At 36.9% G+C, this 19,975-nt stretch overlaps 1 protein-coding gene across 1 annotated transcript in view; it reads left to right on the forward strand.

Annotated features, from left to right (window-relative positions):
- COL25A1 (collagen type XXV alpha 1 chain) overlaps positions 1 to 19,975 on the forward strand; it is a 483,537-nt gene that overhangs the window by 365,809 nt on the left and 97,753 nt on the right. Inside the window, exons 11-12 of the mRNA XM_007452167.1 lie at positions 13,825 to 13,851; positions 16,453 to 16,497. Of these exons, the coding sequence (XP_007452229.1) occupies positions 13,825 to 13,851; positions 16,453 to 16,497 (72 nt within the window). The remainder of the gene's footprint in view (positions 1 to 13,824; positions 13,852 to 16,452; positions 16,498 to 19,975) is intronic.

Consider the following 19,975-nt stretch of genomic DNA (forward strand, 5'->3'; position numbering starts at 1 on the left):
TGTTTCTGACCTACAGTATCAAGATAGATATTTGATACAGACAATCAGGCCGGGAGTACTATAATGGATTCTTTTTAAAAAGAATAAAATGAAAGAAAAACAACAACAACAAAAGGCCATATGTGGAAATTAAATAAAACATCTGTCATCCGTGGTAACTTTGTATACAAGGGCAGCATTAGCTCTCCAGGTTATAGGATCAGAGGGGGTGAAGAATTTTTGGAAAACTACCATGTAAATTTTGAAATTGCTTTATGCAATTGAATGCACCTGTAATTTCTATCGTGGATAACGGTCAAAACATATTCCTCCCATACAGTCTTACGTCCAAGGCTACTTAGGATTTTTAGGAGCCCTTGTTTGTCCCCAAGTGTTCAGAGCCTATGATTTTTATCATTGCCACAGGCTTTCTACCCTGATGCCCAGTGCAGCACTGTAATATACAAAGTTCTAAAATAAAAATGGATGTTTAAAAAATTATAATCTTATCTTCCTTAAATTCATATACACGCTCTAGAATACATGGTGTGAATAACAAATTAGTCCCATTTCCCTACCACTCCTAGCTTAATGTCATTAAATATAAATGTTCCACCTAGTCCTAAATGAATTATGTCATTGTCTTAGTTTGCTCTGATTTCCCGTTTCATATAGCAACTTTTCAGATAAAGATGATCCTGGGTATTTTTCTCTAAACCTCTCTTCTCTCTTTAAACTCTTCAGATATAGTTCATATTCTCATTTCAAAAAATGAAGCTGGGAAACTCAGTTGAAATCACAAATGTTCAAAGGATATGTCTAATGTAGTGATCTTCTAAAGTACAGCATTGTACTGTTCTTAAAGATGTAAAATTCTGTTTTAAAAGAGAACTTGTATAATATATGTTTAATAAGTAGAAAAATAAGTATATATCTCAGTGAATTTTCACAGTGAATATAGCTGTGCAACCACAAACCAGATCAAGAAATAGAAGGTTATCATATCCTAGAAACCCCCTTTACCCACTCACCCCCCATCACCATCTCCCTCTTCTGCCAACACAGATTAATTTTGCCTGTGTTTGAATTTCATATTACTAGAATCATACAATATGTAACTTTTGTGTCTGGCTTCTTTCATCCAACAGTATATTTGTGAGATCATCCACCTCTGTTTTAATAGCCTTCACAGCTGGTTAAAAAAAAAAAATTAAGAGGAAGAACCTTACTTCCTTGACTACCCTGTTAAAACTGCATCACTCAAATAGCAGTAAATGAATGGTCTGTCTGTCTGACCTTGGGCAAGTCACTTAACCTCTCAATTTTTCATCTGTAAAGAAAGGAAAATCATGCCCTCTCTGCCTCCCCTATAAGGTTGCCAAAGACAAGTGCAATAAATTAGGAGAAAGCACTTTAAAATATATAATGAAGAATTGTATGAGTATGTCATTATTATTATCACTCAGTTGTTCCCTCTACAGTAAATTACAGGTGAGCATGGATTTATATAACAGATGTATTCCTGTAAAGTTCTATATGAATCAGATTTTCATAAATCAACATAGCTTAAATGTGCTGGGAAATTTTGCTATTTAAAGCAATCCCATTCAGAGTCTTTTCGTAAAGCAATATAATCCCCTAATTCCTCTTCCCAGCAAACTGAATTTTTATATATTTGCCTAAGGTGAAATATTTCTATTATTTTTAAAAGTATCATTTAAAAAAAATCACTATGTTTACTAACTTAAATAGCACCTGTGTATTTTAACCCATCTCAAAGAGAGAAGATACTGGAAATATAATAACAGCTTTCATGCGGAGAAAAATTTCCTTAGAAATTTTCTTTTTCCTTTCAAATATTATACGTGTGTGTGCGTACCTGGGTGTGTGTGTTTTGACTCGAAGTCTGATAGAAAGAAAAGTACATATTACCAGTAATTCTGGCCTCAGAACAACTTAGGAGTGTATGACTATCATCTGTGATCCTTTTTACTGATCTATAAAATGTAGGCAATAATTCCTATTCCACCTATATCGCTGCAATATGGTGAGAAGCAAGTGAAATAATAAAAATATGAAAATGCTTTATGGAACACAGACTTCCATAGATGAGAAGTATTGCTGTTAAGACAAAAATGTCAAATGACATAACGTGGCATACAGAAAGACCACTCTATGAGACATAAGGGCTAACGACAGTGTGATTATAGCTGTCAATTAAATTAGAGTGTGTCAAATACTGTGACTGATAATGCAACTTACTCCTTTTGTCCTGTTTGTTGCCATCATTGTGTTTGGCCTTCTCCTATGTATCACATCTTCTTGCCTCATCACCTTTTCATAAACACACCTCTTCTCTTCCACCAGCTCAGACAAGGGAAGATAATATATACCACTGCTCTCATCTTTTCCACAGTACGCAAAACCCACTACCTCTGTTGGTTTGCGCCATGGAGGAGTGTTTGCCTACGTGAGGATCTTGAGAGGCACTAGAGAATTTTTTAAAATGTAAAATGTCTCTAATGATGAAATGAAAAAACTAGGAATGATCTAAAATGAGCTCTTTCAAAACTGTTTATGAGTGTGTCAGTGGGGATTTAGTTTTCATAATCCACGCTATATATTTTATATCGCAAAAATAATCATCTGAAGATTAACAGCATCTCTAATAGAATAAAAAAGAAGTCCTGCCTCTCAAGCAGTTCCACATTTATTTAACCCTGCTGTGCACCTATTCCATAAACAAGACCTTCAGGTTTTGCGAGAAGTTCTAGAGGAGATTTTAAAAGGCAGAATCTTGAGCTAAAACAAACTGGACTCCATCTAAATAAGGAGAGAGTCTCTCTGGCTTATAAAATTAGACTCAAGAATCAAACCAAGAACTGACCACAGCTGGAAATGCTAAAGCTCTGAACCCCGGCACAAATGGTCTTTATTTTTCAGTTCTTCAGGAGTTTAAATAGCTGTTAGAATAGTATTTTTGAAGGTGTCTTTCCTTTTGATATCCTTACTGTTTCTTTCTTTGACAAATATAGTAGTTCTCAAAAACATAAAAGACAAATGATGTATATTCAATATACCAACTAGTCCCTGTTTCCTGGAAATTATTTTTTTGTCCAAAGTGTCTATAACCAAGGTTTCATAGACCATATCACTTTCCCCACACTGAAACCCTTCCTCCCTCTCCTGCCCCCCAAATATATGCAAACTCCGTAGCGTATCCATTCATCTCTTTCTGAATTATAAGAGTAATTAAAATGTCATTCGTTGGGCCCTGGTGGTGTCTGAGAGTTCAAAACTCAGAAAAGTTTTTCTGTTATTGTTCCTTAAAGTGAAATTTGGATTGTATCCAAAGAAGTTATAGATAGTTTTTAGTTTATTTTGATTTTGCCTGCAAACACATTTAATACATTTGTGTCAAGTGAATATAATGTATTTTATGGTAGCTAATAACATAAGCATAGATAATTGCTTCTGCTTCATTTAAAATAAAATTGAATTAACCAATATGTGAAGATTTACTTTAAACATATTTAGTTATAATGCACTGCTATCCCACAGATTTGATAAAACTTATCATTTTACTTAATTGTACTTGGCTGTCTCAACCATATTGATCAGCAGGGTGGCAGACATTGGACACAGTAGCAGGCTTCTCTTCATGATTTTAATCTGGTGAGGCAAACAAACCTTCAAATCACAAATAACCAAAATGCCCCAAATCATCTTAGGATATTTAGTTATTAGACTAGACGTTAACAATGAAATCTTTTTTGGTAAAACTGCATTACTTCAGTTGTGCACAGTACACTGCCTGCCGGGGTGCCTTAGCAACTGTTCTAATGCTTTATTAGTCTCACTTAATCTGATTGTCCATGCAGTGCATGTAAATGCCACGCCGACAGAGTCCTTCCAACCCACCAGAGCCTGTAATACTTGGTTTTCCAAATGGGCCGAGGCCTGCTCCCCGGCTCTCCCACGGATACCTAATATCCACATCTCTATGAGACTGAAGCCCTCATATGTAGACATTTGGGATGCTCACAGGATCCAACTCCATCCACATGCCTCAAAATACCCACCTCTTTGCCCCATCCTCCAGCTTATCGTAGTGCACACCAGTGGTGTGGTTCACCTGCAGAAGAACAGACCTGGGAAAGAGACAATTCACAGTCCTTGAAGGGAGCTCCAGTCATTGGGGCAGAGAATCCCAAGGTCCCAGGAACCCAAAGTACAGTCTAAGGTCAGGGGGTGGGCCACCACAGGAGGAGGTGTGCAGTCAGGGAAGAGATGTCTAAAGTGTGGACCCTAACACAGGAGCCCTCTTGCCCAGGGCTAAGGGCAGTACTGGGGCCATGTGTCTGAATGGACTCAAAAAAATAGGCTTCCGCTTTGGTCACCTCCTTCGAGAAAACTTCACACACACTTCCTCATTCACAGACATTCACACTCCCCCAAGCTAAGTTAGAAGCTGCCCTCTCCCCTCCTCCACAGCATTTATCACATCACAAAATAATTGTGTCTGGTGCTTACTGTATTCAATAAACTGAATGGCTGAATAATATGAATCAATGAATCGATAAATCAGGTACTAATGCAAGGAAATCCTGTTTCTATTTTTCTCTCATCCAATATCATCGCATTTCAGGAGTAGGATTAAGCAGGATAAATCCAACAGAAAACTACTTTTTCTTCTGCATCTTCATATATTCATTCATGTATTATAGATAATTTGAAATATATGTGTGTTCATGAATATGCATGGTGTAACTAAAGGACTGATTTTCATGAGGGAAAGTAACTGTAGCGATGTTTAGTCACATTCTGTGACTGTTTTTCAACTAGAGTGTAAATGATCTAGAAGAAATCTTAGGAATCATCTAGTTAATCACTTCACAGATAAAGAAACAGCATCAGAGTGAATAAATAACTTGACCAAGCTCATAGAGTAGTCTGTGGCAGAACTAGGGTAGAATCCAGTTCACCCGATTGTCGTCTTACGCATTTTACAGTGTAGATCTGCTAGGCCTACACTTTCCAATATAGTAGCCGCTGGCCACATGTGGCCATTTAAACTGAAATTAAATAAAATTTAAAATCCAGTTTCTAAAAGTGGCACTCGCCACATTTCAAGTGCTCAGTAGTCACATGTGGTTACTGGCTACCTACTGGATTGAGCAATAGAGACTATTTCCACTGTTCCAGAAAGTTCTGTTGGGTAAGGCTGGTCTAGATAGAAAACAGAACTGGACAGTAGATGAGTACATATTAGAGTTCTAAATTTAAGTCTTCCTTCTGCTGGTCGTAGGATATTTAAATTTTAGCAGTTAGTGTTTCTTAGCATTGTTGATTTAAAATAGCAAAAGCACTTGCACTTTACTCAGTAGAAATATTTTTTACTGAGCATAGTATAAGGTGATAGGCCTTCATGAACCATAAATTTGTTTCCTTTATGGTACACGAGGGAAGTATGCTTAATCACAGAGGGCAGAGGAAGCCTGTTAATTTTTCTTTCTTTACGGGTCATTTCCATTTTGGATGCAGCAATGAGAAACAGTTTATTAAATATTTAGAAGGGATGGAATGAGCTAATTTGAGCCTTGGATATTTGGTAAGAGGTGATAGAATCTCTGTTTGGGAACCTAATCAGAGCATAGATTCTCTAATACCTAGATCTGTCTTTCATCTGCTGGTGGTAGTTAATGTCCAACATTTAGTCTTGGGTCCTGGTTTCCTCAAGTGGTGAGAAAAATGTATGGCTTCTTTAATTTCCTGAGTGTTAAGAGACCTCCAATAAAGAGGTCAGAGCTTCATAATTTGAGGAAACACCAACAAATGAAACATCCAGGTTTAATATTTTCCCCAAAAAGTCAGCACATGAGGTAGAGAAGTCAAAAAGAATTTATTCTTTTAAAAAATTAATTACTGCATTTAAAACTTTTCATGAAATATTCATGAATTAATATAATAACATGGCATCGTATTGATAGGCTCTGAAGGAGACCTGTTTTAGAGGAACTTCTTTAAATAATAGAAATTATGAAATGATATTATTGAAACAGAAGAAAATCCCAGATACTTAAACAGAAACAACTGCCTCAAACCTGAGAACTTTAAGGAGAAAAATAGAATGACGTCTAACTCCCCATAAGAAGACCTTGTCTATGTATCTTCTAAATAGATGATGTTGGATGATTCAGCCTAGTATTTTGATTCCATTAGGTACTACTGTGATGTAACCATTTTATTTCAAAATGTCATTATTTATATATACTAGAAAATTTTGCTTTATATCTTTTTCAATTTGATTAAAAGTTTTAGATGGCCATCTTAAAAAAAAACAAAAAGCAAAAAACTGAGAACTCTTTCCAGTGATTAGAAGTAAGATAGCTAGAGTTGCAAAACAATGGAGGAAATTCAGTAAATGGAATTTAATAATTTTCATATTTATTAATTCATTGTTTCAATGTAGTCAATAATGATTTATTTGCTAGGCACTGCTATGTGGGTGCTGAGGATGTAAAATATATGGCCCGAAGAATTTGCTGCCTAGTCAAGTAGATTTGATAAAAATGTAAATATATTAAAATTCAGCCAGTTAAAATGTGCTAGAGAAACACAGAGGACAAAAACAAGCTCTGTCTGGGTGCATTGGAGAGGGTTCACAAAGGAAGTGAGTTATGGCTGCTGAGCCTCAAAGAATGATTAAGACCTTTACATGAAGGCTAATGGGAAACTGCTTGGGAAAGATGATTCAGTGTGACTGAAGACAGAGTCCATGGAGGACTCGAAACAAGAGATGAGGCTCTCCCATCTCAGCTCTGTCCTGCTCTTTTCTTGTTTTTGCTATGTTCCTTCATACCCAGTTCAGCTAAATCATTGGCTTTTACACTGAAAACATATCAGCACACTCTCTTACATTCTAAACATTTCCCAAAAGTTTCTCGTTTGGCATTTCCACACACTTAAGCTATGGAGTCTGAATCTTGTAAAACATCATTTGAATTATACTCCAGACTCACGTATAATAGTGGCTAGAGTTTATGTTTCTTGACCCTCCCTCATCAAACATCCAAGGAGAACGTGGAATTTTATATAAGTACATCTTAAATGAATCCTTCTTAAGTAAGACAAATTTCCATTATTTATTTCAAATTTCCTCTTACCCTTTATAAACCAGGTTGTATTTTCTGATCTTGTGACCAGGTTAATAGCTTACAAAAGTTTATAATTAAAGTCTGTTGCACCAAACCCTTGAGAAAGTCTGATACTAACATTTTATGACTCCAATAAGTTAGATTATACTTGTTATCATTTTTCCCCTTGGAAACAGACTTTAAAAAGTACTTCCTTCATTTTACCTCACTTTTGTCAAATCTTGGAAAAATTCTTAACTCAAAAAGGAAATAATTTTAAATGGCTTTATAGATTGGGGCTTTTATTCTCCCCTTCACAGATGGACCACCTCTTTTCTGTTCCCTGCGTTTTTTGTTACAGAAGCTGGTTGTATATTCTTGCATCCAGAAATGACCAGCAGCTTTTAGAGCTTTGAATTTTACTGTTAGCCATCAGGGACAGAACAGGAACTATGTCCGCCCCCTGCTCACACAGAACATCATTTCCTAATAGCAGGCAACCAGAACTTGCCTTAAAACACCTCCCAAGAGGCATCCTAGAGCACATCATTTAGAAACTCTGCATTCTGTTTAAGTAATTAATACCTCAATCAAATTTGTGCTAACACCAGTAGTCAGAAAAATTTATTAATTTTTTTTCCATTCCATGATCTATCAAACGAAAGACTTTTTAATTAAAAATGTTATTTTTACAAGCTGGAAAGTGCAGCCAATGCATAATGGTTATAGAAACATCCATTTCTTAACTGCCTGCTTTGAAGATTAACATGGGTTGATAATTCTACTTACTGTTTGCATGATGGCTTTTGATATGCATTAGAGACCTTAGACCTACATCCACATCCATGACACTCTCCGTGTCAACGAGACCATGTAATCAAGATGATTTTTGCTTTGCGGTTTTAATATAGAAGCCATGAATTGAATTCCTCCACTCACTCTTGCACTTAGAGGTAATCTAGAGGCTGTAAGAATAGGCCAGGGACTTCCCTGGTGGTGCAGTGGTTAAGAATCCGCCTGCCAATGCAGGGGACACAGGTTCGATCCCTGGTCTGGAAGATCCCACATGCCGTGGAGCAACCAAGCCCGCGTGCCACAACTACTGAAGCCCATGTGCCATAACTACTGAAGCCCGCACGCCTAGAGCCAGTGCTCCGCAACAAGAGAAGCCACCGCAATGAGAAGCCCGTGCACCACAACGAAGAGGAGCCCCCGCTCGCCGCAACTAGAGAAAGCCCGCACGCAGCAACAAAGACCCAATGCAGCCAAAAATTTCTTAAAATTAAAAATTAAAAAAAAAAATAGGCCAGTAGCATTAGAATGACTTGGGTGAAAGTGAGTGAAAAATCTTGTCATTCTTATCTTGAGATACTATTGTCTAAGGTATAAGGGAAAACTTGGTTTACTCTGTGTTCATCATTCATTGCTATAATTTTTTTTTTTTTTTTGCGGTACGCTGGCCTCTCACTGTTGTGGCCTCTCCCATTGCGGAGCACAGGCTCCGGTCGTGCAGGCTCAGTGGCCACGGCTCACGGGCCCAGCCGCTCCGCGGCATGTGGGATCCTCCCGGACAGGGGCATGAACCCGCGTCCCCTGCATCGGCAGGCGGACTCTCAACCACTGCACCACCAGGGAAGCCCATTCCTATAATTTTTATCAACTCAAAGTAAGCACCATTGTGCTTACAAGCACCTACAAGGCCATACGCATGTGATCTCCCTCCTCTCCAGAGCCCCATCTTCTACTACCTACCTATTGCCTCCTCCGTGTTCTTTGAACGCACTGAGCATATGCCCACCTCCTGGCCTTGTACTTGCTATTCCCTTGCCTGGAACATTCTTCCTCCTTCTACATGCATGACTGTCTTGCCTGACCTCTTTCAGGGCTCTATCCAAGAGTCACTTTATCCTAGGCCTTCACTGACCCCCAAGTTAAAATGCCTGCACATCCACTCCTCCCAATCACTACCCCCTATTTGCTTTAACACTTATCCCCTGACACAGCTTTATATTTTACTTGTTTATGTTTTTACTGTCTTTCTCCATTCACTAGACTACTCATTCCTGGAGGCCATGCACTTTTTAAAATTTTGTTCACTACTGTATCCTCAGTGCCTAGAACATTGCCTCGCACTCAATGGGCATTCAAAAAACTGCTAAGTGGGTGAATTCATGAATGAACCCCAAAGGATTCACTGAGCAATTACTGTGCCAGCTTCTGTGTATGATAAAAGACATGTAGAGTGAAGAAAGAAGTAACCTGACAATCACAACACTGTTGGTAAATTCTGGGAAAGAAGTGCTGTCATAGGGGTGCTTTGGAAAACAAAAGAAGGCGACCTAGCCCCAAGGGTGGAGGCACTGAGCCCTGAATTATGGAATGAGTGGAAGAGACAGGACCAGAGAGAAGCAGCCCATTAAGGGACCAGACAACCAGAGGTGCAGAGGTGTAGAGATGAGGAAGCATGGCTTATGTGGCAAACTACAACTGTTACAGAAGTTTGAACTTTTCTCTCAAAATCCATGGAAAGCCATGGAAGGATTTTTCAGCTGAGGCAAGGTAGAAACCTGTAAGCCTTTTAGAAAGCTCCCTCGGGCAGCACTGTGTAGAAAGGGTTGAAGAAGACTGAAAACACAGTGGCTTTCAGATGCGTGTCACGGTAGCTTAGGTGAGAGAGAAGTGGGTTGAACAAGAGCATGGTAATGCAGCTGAAGATAGAGGACAGACTGGAGAATGTTCCCGAGTAAGTAGAGTATCTGGTGGACCCGGAGGCGGAGGAATAAACGATCACTCTCAGGCCCGAGTAACGCGCCTTTAGTAAAGGCAGTCACCAAATGGGAACTACAGTATTTCTTTAACTTACTTGACTGCCATATTCTACATAATATTTTCCATAATCTTTAAAAATGGAATCTAGCGGGGCTGGGGAAAACAGGAAAGAAAATCAGTGCACTGTATAATTTCCTACCTGTTTAGAACTTTTAAGTTTTCATAGCTCTCCATACTCTTTTCTGAAAGACCATGAAAATGAGGTGTAAACATTTATCTGCAGATAAGTGATGTCGTTACTCCACACTTAGAATTTTTTGGTGGCTCATTTGGTTCTTATATTTTGAATAAGGTTATGTCTATTGTGCAAAATCCTTTAATGAAAAAAGTTAATACATTCTACATCACCCAGAGCCTATACTGAAATCAGTACATTTTAAGGTTTAAATTATAGTTTAACGCTTCTGGAGTTAAACTTAAAGAAATATAGTTTAACATGTTAAGATTCTGTATATTACACAGTTTCCAATCTTGAGACATATACAAAGAAATGATTACAGAAAATAAAAGAGACCAGATTATTCTCATCTTAATTGGTCGTCTGCAAAGTATATGCAAATATAAAAGTGCCTGCCAAGAAAATACCTAAGAAAGGAACAATTCATTGATTGATAAAAATGGACTGAAAAGATTGACTCTTTGGTTTGGAAGGCTATTTGATTCAAACTTTTTAAGACATGGGGATAACAATAATGGAATTATTTTAGAAATATCAGAATACTAGAACAACTAGTTTTAATTTTAGGAATAATAAGATACACTAGCTTGACAAGTGAATAATGAATATATGACGTTCTTCATCCAAGTCATTATTCAGGCTGAGAATATAAGTAAGTTTAAGAAAGATTAGATAAGTCAGTCAGTGGTTCTATGACATTTACCCATTACTTTATAGATTTGTATTTGTACTAGAAATTACAAAACTACTCAAATGTAGACATCTTAACCAACTGGTAGTAGCATACCCTAACTTCAAATTCAATTTTTGATCAGTGAAGCTTTCATTTGTAAGCTTAAATTTATGACCACAGTGTCATAGATATATAATGGGATTATTAATCAGAGAATGCTCAAAAAATATATACATGAGCAAAATGTTGATCAAAATAGCTATTTGTGTGTGTGTGTACTTACTCGAATGTATGTCTGTGCCTTATATTCAATATTGCTTTTTCCCAGTTCCTCTCTAAAACAATGACACTATCTTTGGATTGTTACCATTTTTCCTGCCAGCGAGATCAAAGGAGTATATGCACATTTTTGGTAGCTGAGGATATATCCTTGGCAACATAGTTATGAAAATTTATAAGATATGTATTCACAATTCAAAATTAATATTGTCTTAAAAACTGCTTTTATTTTTGGAGTTTAGCAAAAATAGCAGTAGTTTTCTAACAGTGAGAAAAATAATATATTTATTTTTTATAGCCATCCTTTGACTTTTGTTAACTATTGTGTTAAAATATTACAACTAATATAATTTCATAGATTTCAGAGTTGTGAGTAATCTTTCTAAATCTCTGACTTACTGTGATCATGCAGCGAAGACCAGATTAGAAAATACCAGATATGTTCATCTCTAGTTAAAATATTTGGTTTAAAATTTGCTCTTATTTTAATCTGAAATATTCCCTTCCAGGGTTATTTCATGTAATGAAATGCCCAATTTTAGTGAACAATATTTTTTCAAGTGGCAGTTAGGTTTATAGTGGGAAACAAACCTGTTTGCATTGAACATATACATTCTCAGTCTAAACATTGAATTAATGTACTTTTTGTTATATGATTTCCTCTCTAACATCAACATTTTAAAAAGTGGAATACTCTGGAGACACTAGGAAAAATGGAATCATAGGCAATGATAAAACCCAAGTCTTTTCTTCACTCTCAGATCTCCTATCACTACAGCTTCCAAATTCTGCCTTTACTTAGCATTAACATTCACTTCCCAAACAATTTACCCAAGTAAGGAAATGATTACACATGTTTATGTGCTAAGGGGAAGGAACCGGTGCAGAGTGGGAGGCTCTGATACAGATGCAGGGATAATTGATTGAGAAAGAGCCCTGAGGGCGAAGGCAAGGATGGATTCCAGAGTCTACTGGATGCATTTGCCCAGTGGGAGGAAAGCATCTTCCTCCTCTGATATAGTAAGGAGGGCCACATGGGTTTGAGTTGATGAGAGACATGATGTTGGGGGAATTTATGCCTGACAGCCTCTGTGTTCTCTGCAAAATCTAAGACGGGGAGAATTTTAAATTGAAGGAGTGAGATAAGCAGAAAGAAGGACAGACCACACAGATAGATGAGATAACAAGCTCATTAAGAAGGTTGAGTAAATTGAAAAGGAATATATATGGCAAAATGTTAACAATTGTTACATATAAGTGATGGATACATGGGTGTACATTATATTACTCTCCCTGCCCTTTATTATGTTTTAAGTTTTTTGTAATAAAAAGGAAAAAAGAAAAGAATTCACTTTCTTGCAGTTCCTAGGCTTGTAGGCCAGTATGAATTTTTTCATATGTCTAACATTCGATGTCCTTGCCTTCGGTGTCACCGAGTCAATAAAACTACATCCTGCGTTTTTAAAAAGGAGTCTATAAAGGTGATATTGCACAGTGCACTTTCAGTATCCTAAAGCTGATTATATGAGGAAATTGTTAGTCTTCCTGTGAGGATTACAAAATAATTTATGAGGAACAGATTCTCTGAATGTTCCTAAACGTTGTGTATTTTTAATTAAAAAATTATGCATGACCAATTCTTCCTCTGATTACCACTCTAGTCCTTTTTTTATGTTATAGTCTGAATGTAAGATGCTGATTAACTGAAATGGCACACATTAAAAATAAGCTAGCCGTTAGTTTAATGTAATGGAATAAAGAGCTTTTTACATGGAATGATAGAGTACCTATAACTTTGTTAAGATATACTGAAATTAAAAGTATTTTTGAAAGAATTGGAAGAAAAGTGCTTAATATTTTTATTTAAAAATAGGCATCAAAAGTCAGAATTACAGCTCTCTTTGTGCTCTTTTCTACCATCCCAAAGCATGCCTCGCTCTAAATAAAGCCAACAGAATTCCAACACTGACTTTGTGGTCAAAAAATTGCTAAGTCTCAGAACTGCCACATTTCCATTTTAAATGTAAATATTCCCATTCGTCTTCCTAAATATTATATTTCTTTTCCTCTCCTCCCCTGCCCCAGTGTCACAATTTATGCAACAGCTGACAGCATCTTTTGTTCCCTTGTCTGGTGCACACTATATGCCACAACTGACCTTGGCATCGCCTAGTTTGTAAACAAGTTTTTGGGCAGGTCAGTTGGCCACATTTCATAAGAGGAAGAATAGAGCAAAACATGTTTCTTTGTAATGCCATTCAATGATTTCCTTTGCAAATCTGCTTCCTGAAGTTTCGCAGATGCACAAGTCATAGAACGTGTCCGTGTGCTGAGAACTGCATTGTATTTTAAGTGCTTCTAGCAGCAACATCTCCAGCCTTCTGTATGAGACTGGTGTGATAGATTTGCAGGTATCGGAAGAAACAGATGCGCTGGAATGGCAAAAGATTCTTTCTGTTTCGTTTTAGTTGAAATATAGTTGATTTACAATGTTGTGATCCTTTTTCTAAAGGAAAAAATCAGAATCCTACTTCATATGCTTAATGTTCTTCAAAAGAGAACAGGAGAGAAGAAAAGACCCATTGTGCACTTCCAACCGAAAATTTTCATTTTCCTTGATGTACAAAACATCAGCATATTTCAGCATGACAAATATCAATAGAACCTTACAGAATAGGACAGTTTTAATCAGTCATTTAAGTTTAAATGGTTGCAATATTATGTTTATTGAATTGTTTTTCTTTTCTTAGGGTCCTCTGGGGCCTCCAGGACAAAAGGTAGAGTATAAATAATACTGTGAAGGTAATTATACTCCCATCGCCTAATGGCTAGTCAGAGAAGTGAATGGAATTAGCTACTGTAAGTCATGCCAAAGCAGCCTGGTTTGTGCATTCTGCTTTCTAAAAATACAGTCATGTAATGTTAGCCATTAGATTTCTAATCGACTCCATTATAGAAAAGTCAATAAATCCAGAGCAGACTCTTTTTAAACTGTTTGCCAAACTTGTAGGTTATTGAGGTTTTAATTCAAATCATTGTAAAACATCATGAGAAAACTTAGAATGTGAAGGGTCATAAGACATTGCAAATTAATTGCATGGTCTTGCACAAATATGTGATTGTTAAATGACTGTTAGACTGGAACAAAGGATATTCTTGTTGCTTGGTGGCTATATTTAAGTGGTCCACTAGTGTCTTCCTTTGCTGAGGTAGACCAAAAACCGGCTTCCTGACTGTCATTTCAATGTTATCCAGAGCCGTCAGAATTGACCCTTTACATTCTGATGGAGAAAGTCTAGCACTTCTAAAATTACATCAATACATCAGTAGCAGGTAGATGGCCCTTTGCCAATAAAATATCACTAAGTCCCCATTCCCCATCACACCTCCCACCCCATAAAGATGACAAAAAAGGATATTTAACCTGCAGAAAACTAAAGAAAATAATTGTATTACAACAGGTGGAAAAGTGATTATTTTTTATCTTTGGAATCCATCAAAGTTAGAGATGTTTTATCCCCCAAGCTTGGGCATGTGGCATCTGTTGAAACATAATCCCACAAACCAAGTAAAAGCCAATGCTGTTGTGAGACAACTTGTGTATAGGAACAATTTGTCCTTAGCAATAATGTCTCTATTAAGTATGGTGTGAAATTGTAAAGCTACCCTAATCCACATGCGACCAGGATGAAATTACTGCCTCAGGCTTCGGGAAGTCCTTTAATGAGCCACTCGATATAATCACCAAGAAAGCACTAAGGAACTTGCTATCTCAATTTATTTTGCATGTAATGACTCTATTTTTAATAAACTTAATTTCTAGAGCAGTTTTAGATTTATAATTACTATTTTAATTTTTTTCCATTATTCTTAAAGAAATTTAATATTATACAGCTACTAAGAAAAATCTGTTTTCTAGTGCTAAACAAAAAATAAGCACATCCTATTTAAAAATGGTTTCTACAGAGCCTCAAAGGAAGGTGTGTGAAGGGAAATCACTATTTGAAAACATTTGTTAATGTTTCTGTATCCAGTTAAATGTCAGATTTTCTCAGGTAGTAATTAGCTTTCTTATTCTCAGTTCAACCACCTATGTCCAATCATTGTAATCACCCCAGTGCATGTGTGCACACTTCCAAGTGTGTGTGCACACACACACACACACACACACACACTTAAGATAATATTTTATGTGTAAAAGTTGTGTTGTTCCTAGCTGGTGTTTACCATTTGCAACATCCTTTCTAGTCTACTTGGAAGATGTATTCACACTCATGTGGTTTAAACACACTCCCTGAGAGTCTCAGGGAAATGCTTTCAAATACAACAAATTTGAGTTTACAACATGGGTCCCTTATTTGTCTCACTGTGGAGCAAGTGGGTGTTATTTTAATTACCTTTCATTTTATGTTATTTAATTTCATGAAATTCAGGAGTTACTGCTACTGCTAGGCTTTTTCCAGATGAAACTAAGCATATTTAATTCTTTTTTTTTAATATTTGTTTATTTATTTGGTTGCAGTGGGTCTTAGCTGCAGCAAGTGGGCTCCTTAGGTGTGGCTCCAGGGCTCCTTGTTTGCAGCAGGCAGGCTCCTTAGTTGCAGTATGCAAACTCGTAGTTACAGCATGCATATGGGATCTAGTTCCCTGACCTGCGATCAAAGCCGGTCTCCCTGCACTGGGAGCGCAGAGTCTTATCCACTGCGCCACCAGGGAAGCCCTGGCAAGTTTAATTCTTTTGTGTGTGTGTGTGTGTGTGTGTGTGTGTGTGTGTGTGTGCGTGCGTGCATGTGTGTGTTTACATATTTATTTATTTATTTATTTATAACATCTTTATTGAAGTATAATTGCTTTACAATGGTGTGTTAGTTTCTGCTTTATAACAAAGTGAATCAGCTATACATATACATATATCCCCATATCTCCTCCCTCTTGCATCTCCCTCCCACCCTCCCTACCCCACCCCTCTAGGTGGACACAAAGCACCGAGCTGATCTCCCTGTGCCATGTGGCTGCTTCTCACTAGCTATCTATTTTACATTTGGTAGTGTATATATGTCCATGCCATGTTTATTAAAAGCACCCAAATTTAGAGCTATGTGGCCTTCTGATAGCTCTAAATCTCAATTTATGATGTGAATTTCTTTAAAATCATATTAGCATTAAGTAGATATTTACAAACGTGGTTAAATTTAACTTAATGGTTTTTGGAAAAGCTTGACGAATCTGTTTATATTATTGTATATTTGAACACGGTAGATAAGATCTGAAAAACAGCCTCCCAGACATGTTTTTAGCATCACTAATACAATATAAATTTAGAATTGAAATATTTTGTGATTATGATATCAATTTATTTCAATCATGTGTCTCCTTAGGGTTCTGTTGGAGCACCTGGAATTCCAGGGATGAATGGGCAAAAGGTGAGTTCTATAGAATATACTACTTTTGATCATTTGGAGAGGATTAAAATCACAAAGTTTTTCTAGTCAGTAATGTTGGTAATAAGTTTATGTGCTCATAAAAATATTACATATACTTTTGAAATATAGGAATATTATGGGGCAAATGATCAAATTAGTTTAATTTTTAAACTAGCGCATTAAATAGCCAGAAACTCTTAGAAAAGTTTCCATTTTATTTTGATATGTATGAGACACAGCTATATGTTTCTCATAAATATATTTGGAGTACAAAACATGCTGTGTTTAACATTAATTCTGATAAAATGCACTCTGGTTTATTCTTGTTATGGCAGGCTAATATACATTATTTCTTTCATTAACAAAAGTTATTCCTACAGAGGGACCCTATTGGAATCTTGTGAATTCAGAAGCAAGCTTTTTTTACTGTTAAGCAAAATTAGGAGTTAGACTTGCTAAGCTCTTTATTGTACTGCTAATAATGAAGGGGAAAAATGTAAGTAAAAAAGAACCCACATCTCTACGTAGACATATCTATGTGCCTGTGTACATTTACTCCTGCAACATACTTGCAGCTGGACAAAGCATCTAGCTGTATCCCACAGGTGGATCTGATATTCTGTGCTCCTCAACACTGCTGAGTTTCTCTTCAGTCTGGAGCTTCTACAGAGACCAGGAAAGCCATTGTGGTGGCTACCAAAGCCACTATCTGGGCCCATCTACCAGGAGCCAAAGAGCTGAGCTAGGGACTTTCTTGTCTCCCTCAGAGCTTTTGGACTGGCCCTTTGAAATCCTGTGACTCATCAGCTTGTCTTCCCAGAGGACTTTAAATCCATGCACTCTGAATTGAGTTCTGAAATCATAAGGAGCCCAACCCTTACAGACTTCCTTGTGACCTCTCCCATGTTGTCCACATTTTCTTCTCCAGTGAGACATAAACAATAACAATTTAAAACCTACTGAGTGGCTAAGAACATGGGTCTGCCACTTAGAGACCGTGTGAATTTTGGCAAAGTCTTTGAATTCTCTGGCCTCAGTTTCCTCATTTGTAAAAGGGAGACAGTAGCAATTCCTACCTAATAAGGTTAATGTGAGGCTTAAATGAGGAAATAGGCATAAAGCCCTTATGACCATGTTTGATATGACTATTAAACTTTTCCTTCATCTCATTTTAGTGAAATTCTGGAAATTTGATTGACCTACGTTTTTGGTTTTTTTTTAATTTTTATTTATTTATTCACTTATTTTTGGCTACGTTGGGTCTTTGTTGCTGCCCGCAGGCTTTCTCTAGTTGCAGCGAGCGGGGGCTACTCTTCGTTGCGGTGCGTGAGCTTCTCATTGCAGTGACTTCTCTTGTGGTGGAGCATGGGCTCTAGCCGCGCCGGCTTCAGTAGTTGTGGCTCGTGGGCTCTAGAGCACAGGTTCAATAGTTGTGGCACACAGGCTTTGTTGCTCTGCGGCGTGTGGGATCTTCCTAGACCAGGGCTCGAACCCATGTCCCCTGCATTGGCAGGTGGATTCTTAACCACTGCGCCACCGAAGTCCCTTGACCTATGTTTTAAGAGACTCTCTTTTTCCAGAATTTCTCGATTCCCAAGTGAAATTAGTGTTGTCAGCCAAATCTTATGGTAGCCTGTGGTCCACAAATCAAATACTGGGCTCTCATCAGTAGTTAAATGCCCATGTCACAGCCCTATTTTCCACTTGGTAAGATGTATATCCATTTGCTTCACAAATCCTGGTAAAGACAGATTAACTTTCTATTTAGAATATTGCAGCTTACGGAGGGAAACATAAGCAAAAATTTGAAAGTGTATTCATTCTATGAAGAATTTGAAAATTGTGTAACTCAAGATAATATTTAGAAAGGACAAAGTATGCACATAACATAAATGCTGTTTTTAACATTTGGTGAAAAACAAAACTTGTATGCCTAAGGTTAATGTTTTGCTTTCTCTTTGTTTCTTTTCTTTTTCCAACTTTGAGACAATTGTGAAAATTCATAGAAACCTTTAGCCTGAAACAAAACAACTTTAAAACTGTCACATATATGCTTATGAAGACTGCATATTCTTTATTTTTGCAAAGGAAATATACAATTTCCTTAGCAAGAGAAAGGGATGTGACATTTTCTTGTCCTACTCACCAAGTTTAAATTATATTTCAAGGAAATAGACAGTTAATATTTGCAGTTTTATGTCTTGTTATACATCTTTATAGCATTTTTAAAGTGTTTTCTGTAAAACCTAGGGAAGCTAAATGATTTCATGCTTTTATGAAGGTATCAACAAAATGTAGTTCAAGACTTTTTTTTCCTACTCCATAGAACTTAACTAAAACATTGTGTTAATCCTAGCCCTCATCTAACATTTGTAATACTTGTTACATCCTCTTTAGGACAATAAGGTGCAAAAACATGAGTCCACTGAAAAAAGCAGATCATTTAGACAGTAAAAACAAAGTTGAAAGTGGAGTAATAATTCTATACTTAGAGCTATGAAATGTATCTTGGTTCTCTAGAATTTATTTTCCAGAAAGAGAGCTTACGATGACATTAATAATTTTTTAAAGCACCTCGATGTCCTTAAACTGTCTTAAGAAAAAAAATTTTTTGCACATCACAATTTCACTTTTTCCAAAGACGTACTTTTGATGCTTAGAAGATCATTTTCCAGTAATGGTTAAGGATGAGTATGATTTCTAAGCCATCAGAAACAGGGCAAGTAACAACTAGAAAATAAAAAGCTTTCTCTCTTGTAAAAACAAAGAAACTGGTTTAAGCAAATATTCTGTTAGTCTACCCCTAAAATATTTCCCATCCATTCAGACTGACAAAATTGGTGATTGGCTTTAGCCAATAACTTGATGATGACTTTTTTTTTTTTACGTTATTTTTCTTTAAATTTTGGTCAACTTGATTGCTAATCTGAATATTTCTTATTTGTGTAATGGTCCTCCAGTTCTTCAGATCGTACTGGGAAAAAAGACTTACATAAGCAGTAACGTGGCATTCAACTCCAATCTAGCCCCTTCTGGCATCACAATCTATCAAGGGCTACTAAGCACCCTTCTCTGAAAAGTGGGAGGTGGTGTGGTATGTGGTCCTTGCAGTCCGAGAGAGAGAAGGCTTCAAGTCCTTGTCCTTCTTTGGGCAGGTTACTTAAATGTTTCTAAGGCTCCAGTGTAACATATTAATATAGACTTTGCAGTATTAACTAGATAATGCATCTAAGTGAACATAGGGCTCAATAAATATTATCAAGTATCTGTAGTAGTATCACACTTCAAGAATTTCAACAAATGAGCCCTAGGCTTACCCTCAAGAAGGAAGTGAAGCCAATTGAATTTGTGATGGGAAGAAAATGAAGATGCAAAGTCACACATGAAGGTAAAATATTTCTGTCTCCCCTGACTCTTTCTCCACTGATACACCCCATTCCCAGTAGTTGGACTACAAATACTATAGATAAGGGAAAGA

This window comes from Lipotes vexillifer, unplaced genomic scaffold, assembly GCF_000442215.2.
Source record: "Lipotes vexillifer unplaced genomic scaffold, Lipotes_vexillifer_v1.1 scaffold22, whole genome shotgun sequence".
Lineage (NCBI taxonomy): Eukaryota > Metazoa > Chordata > Mammalia > Artiodactyla > Lipotidae > Lipotes > Lipotes vexillifer.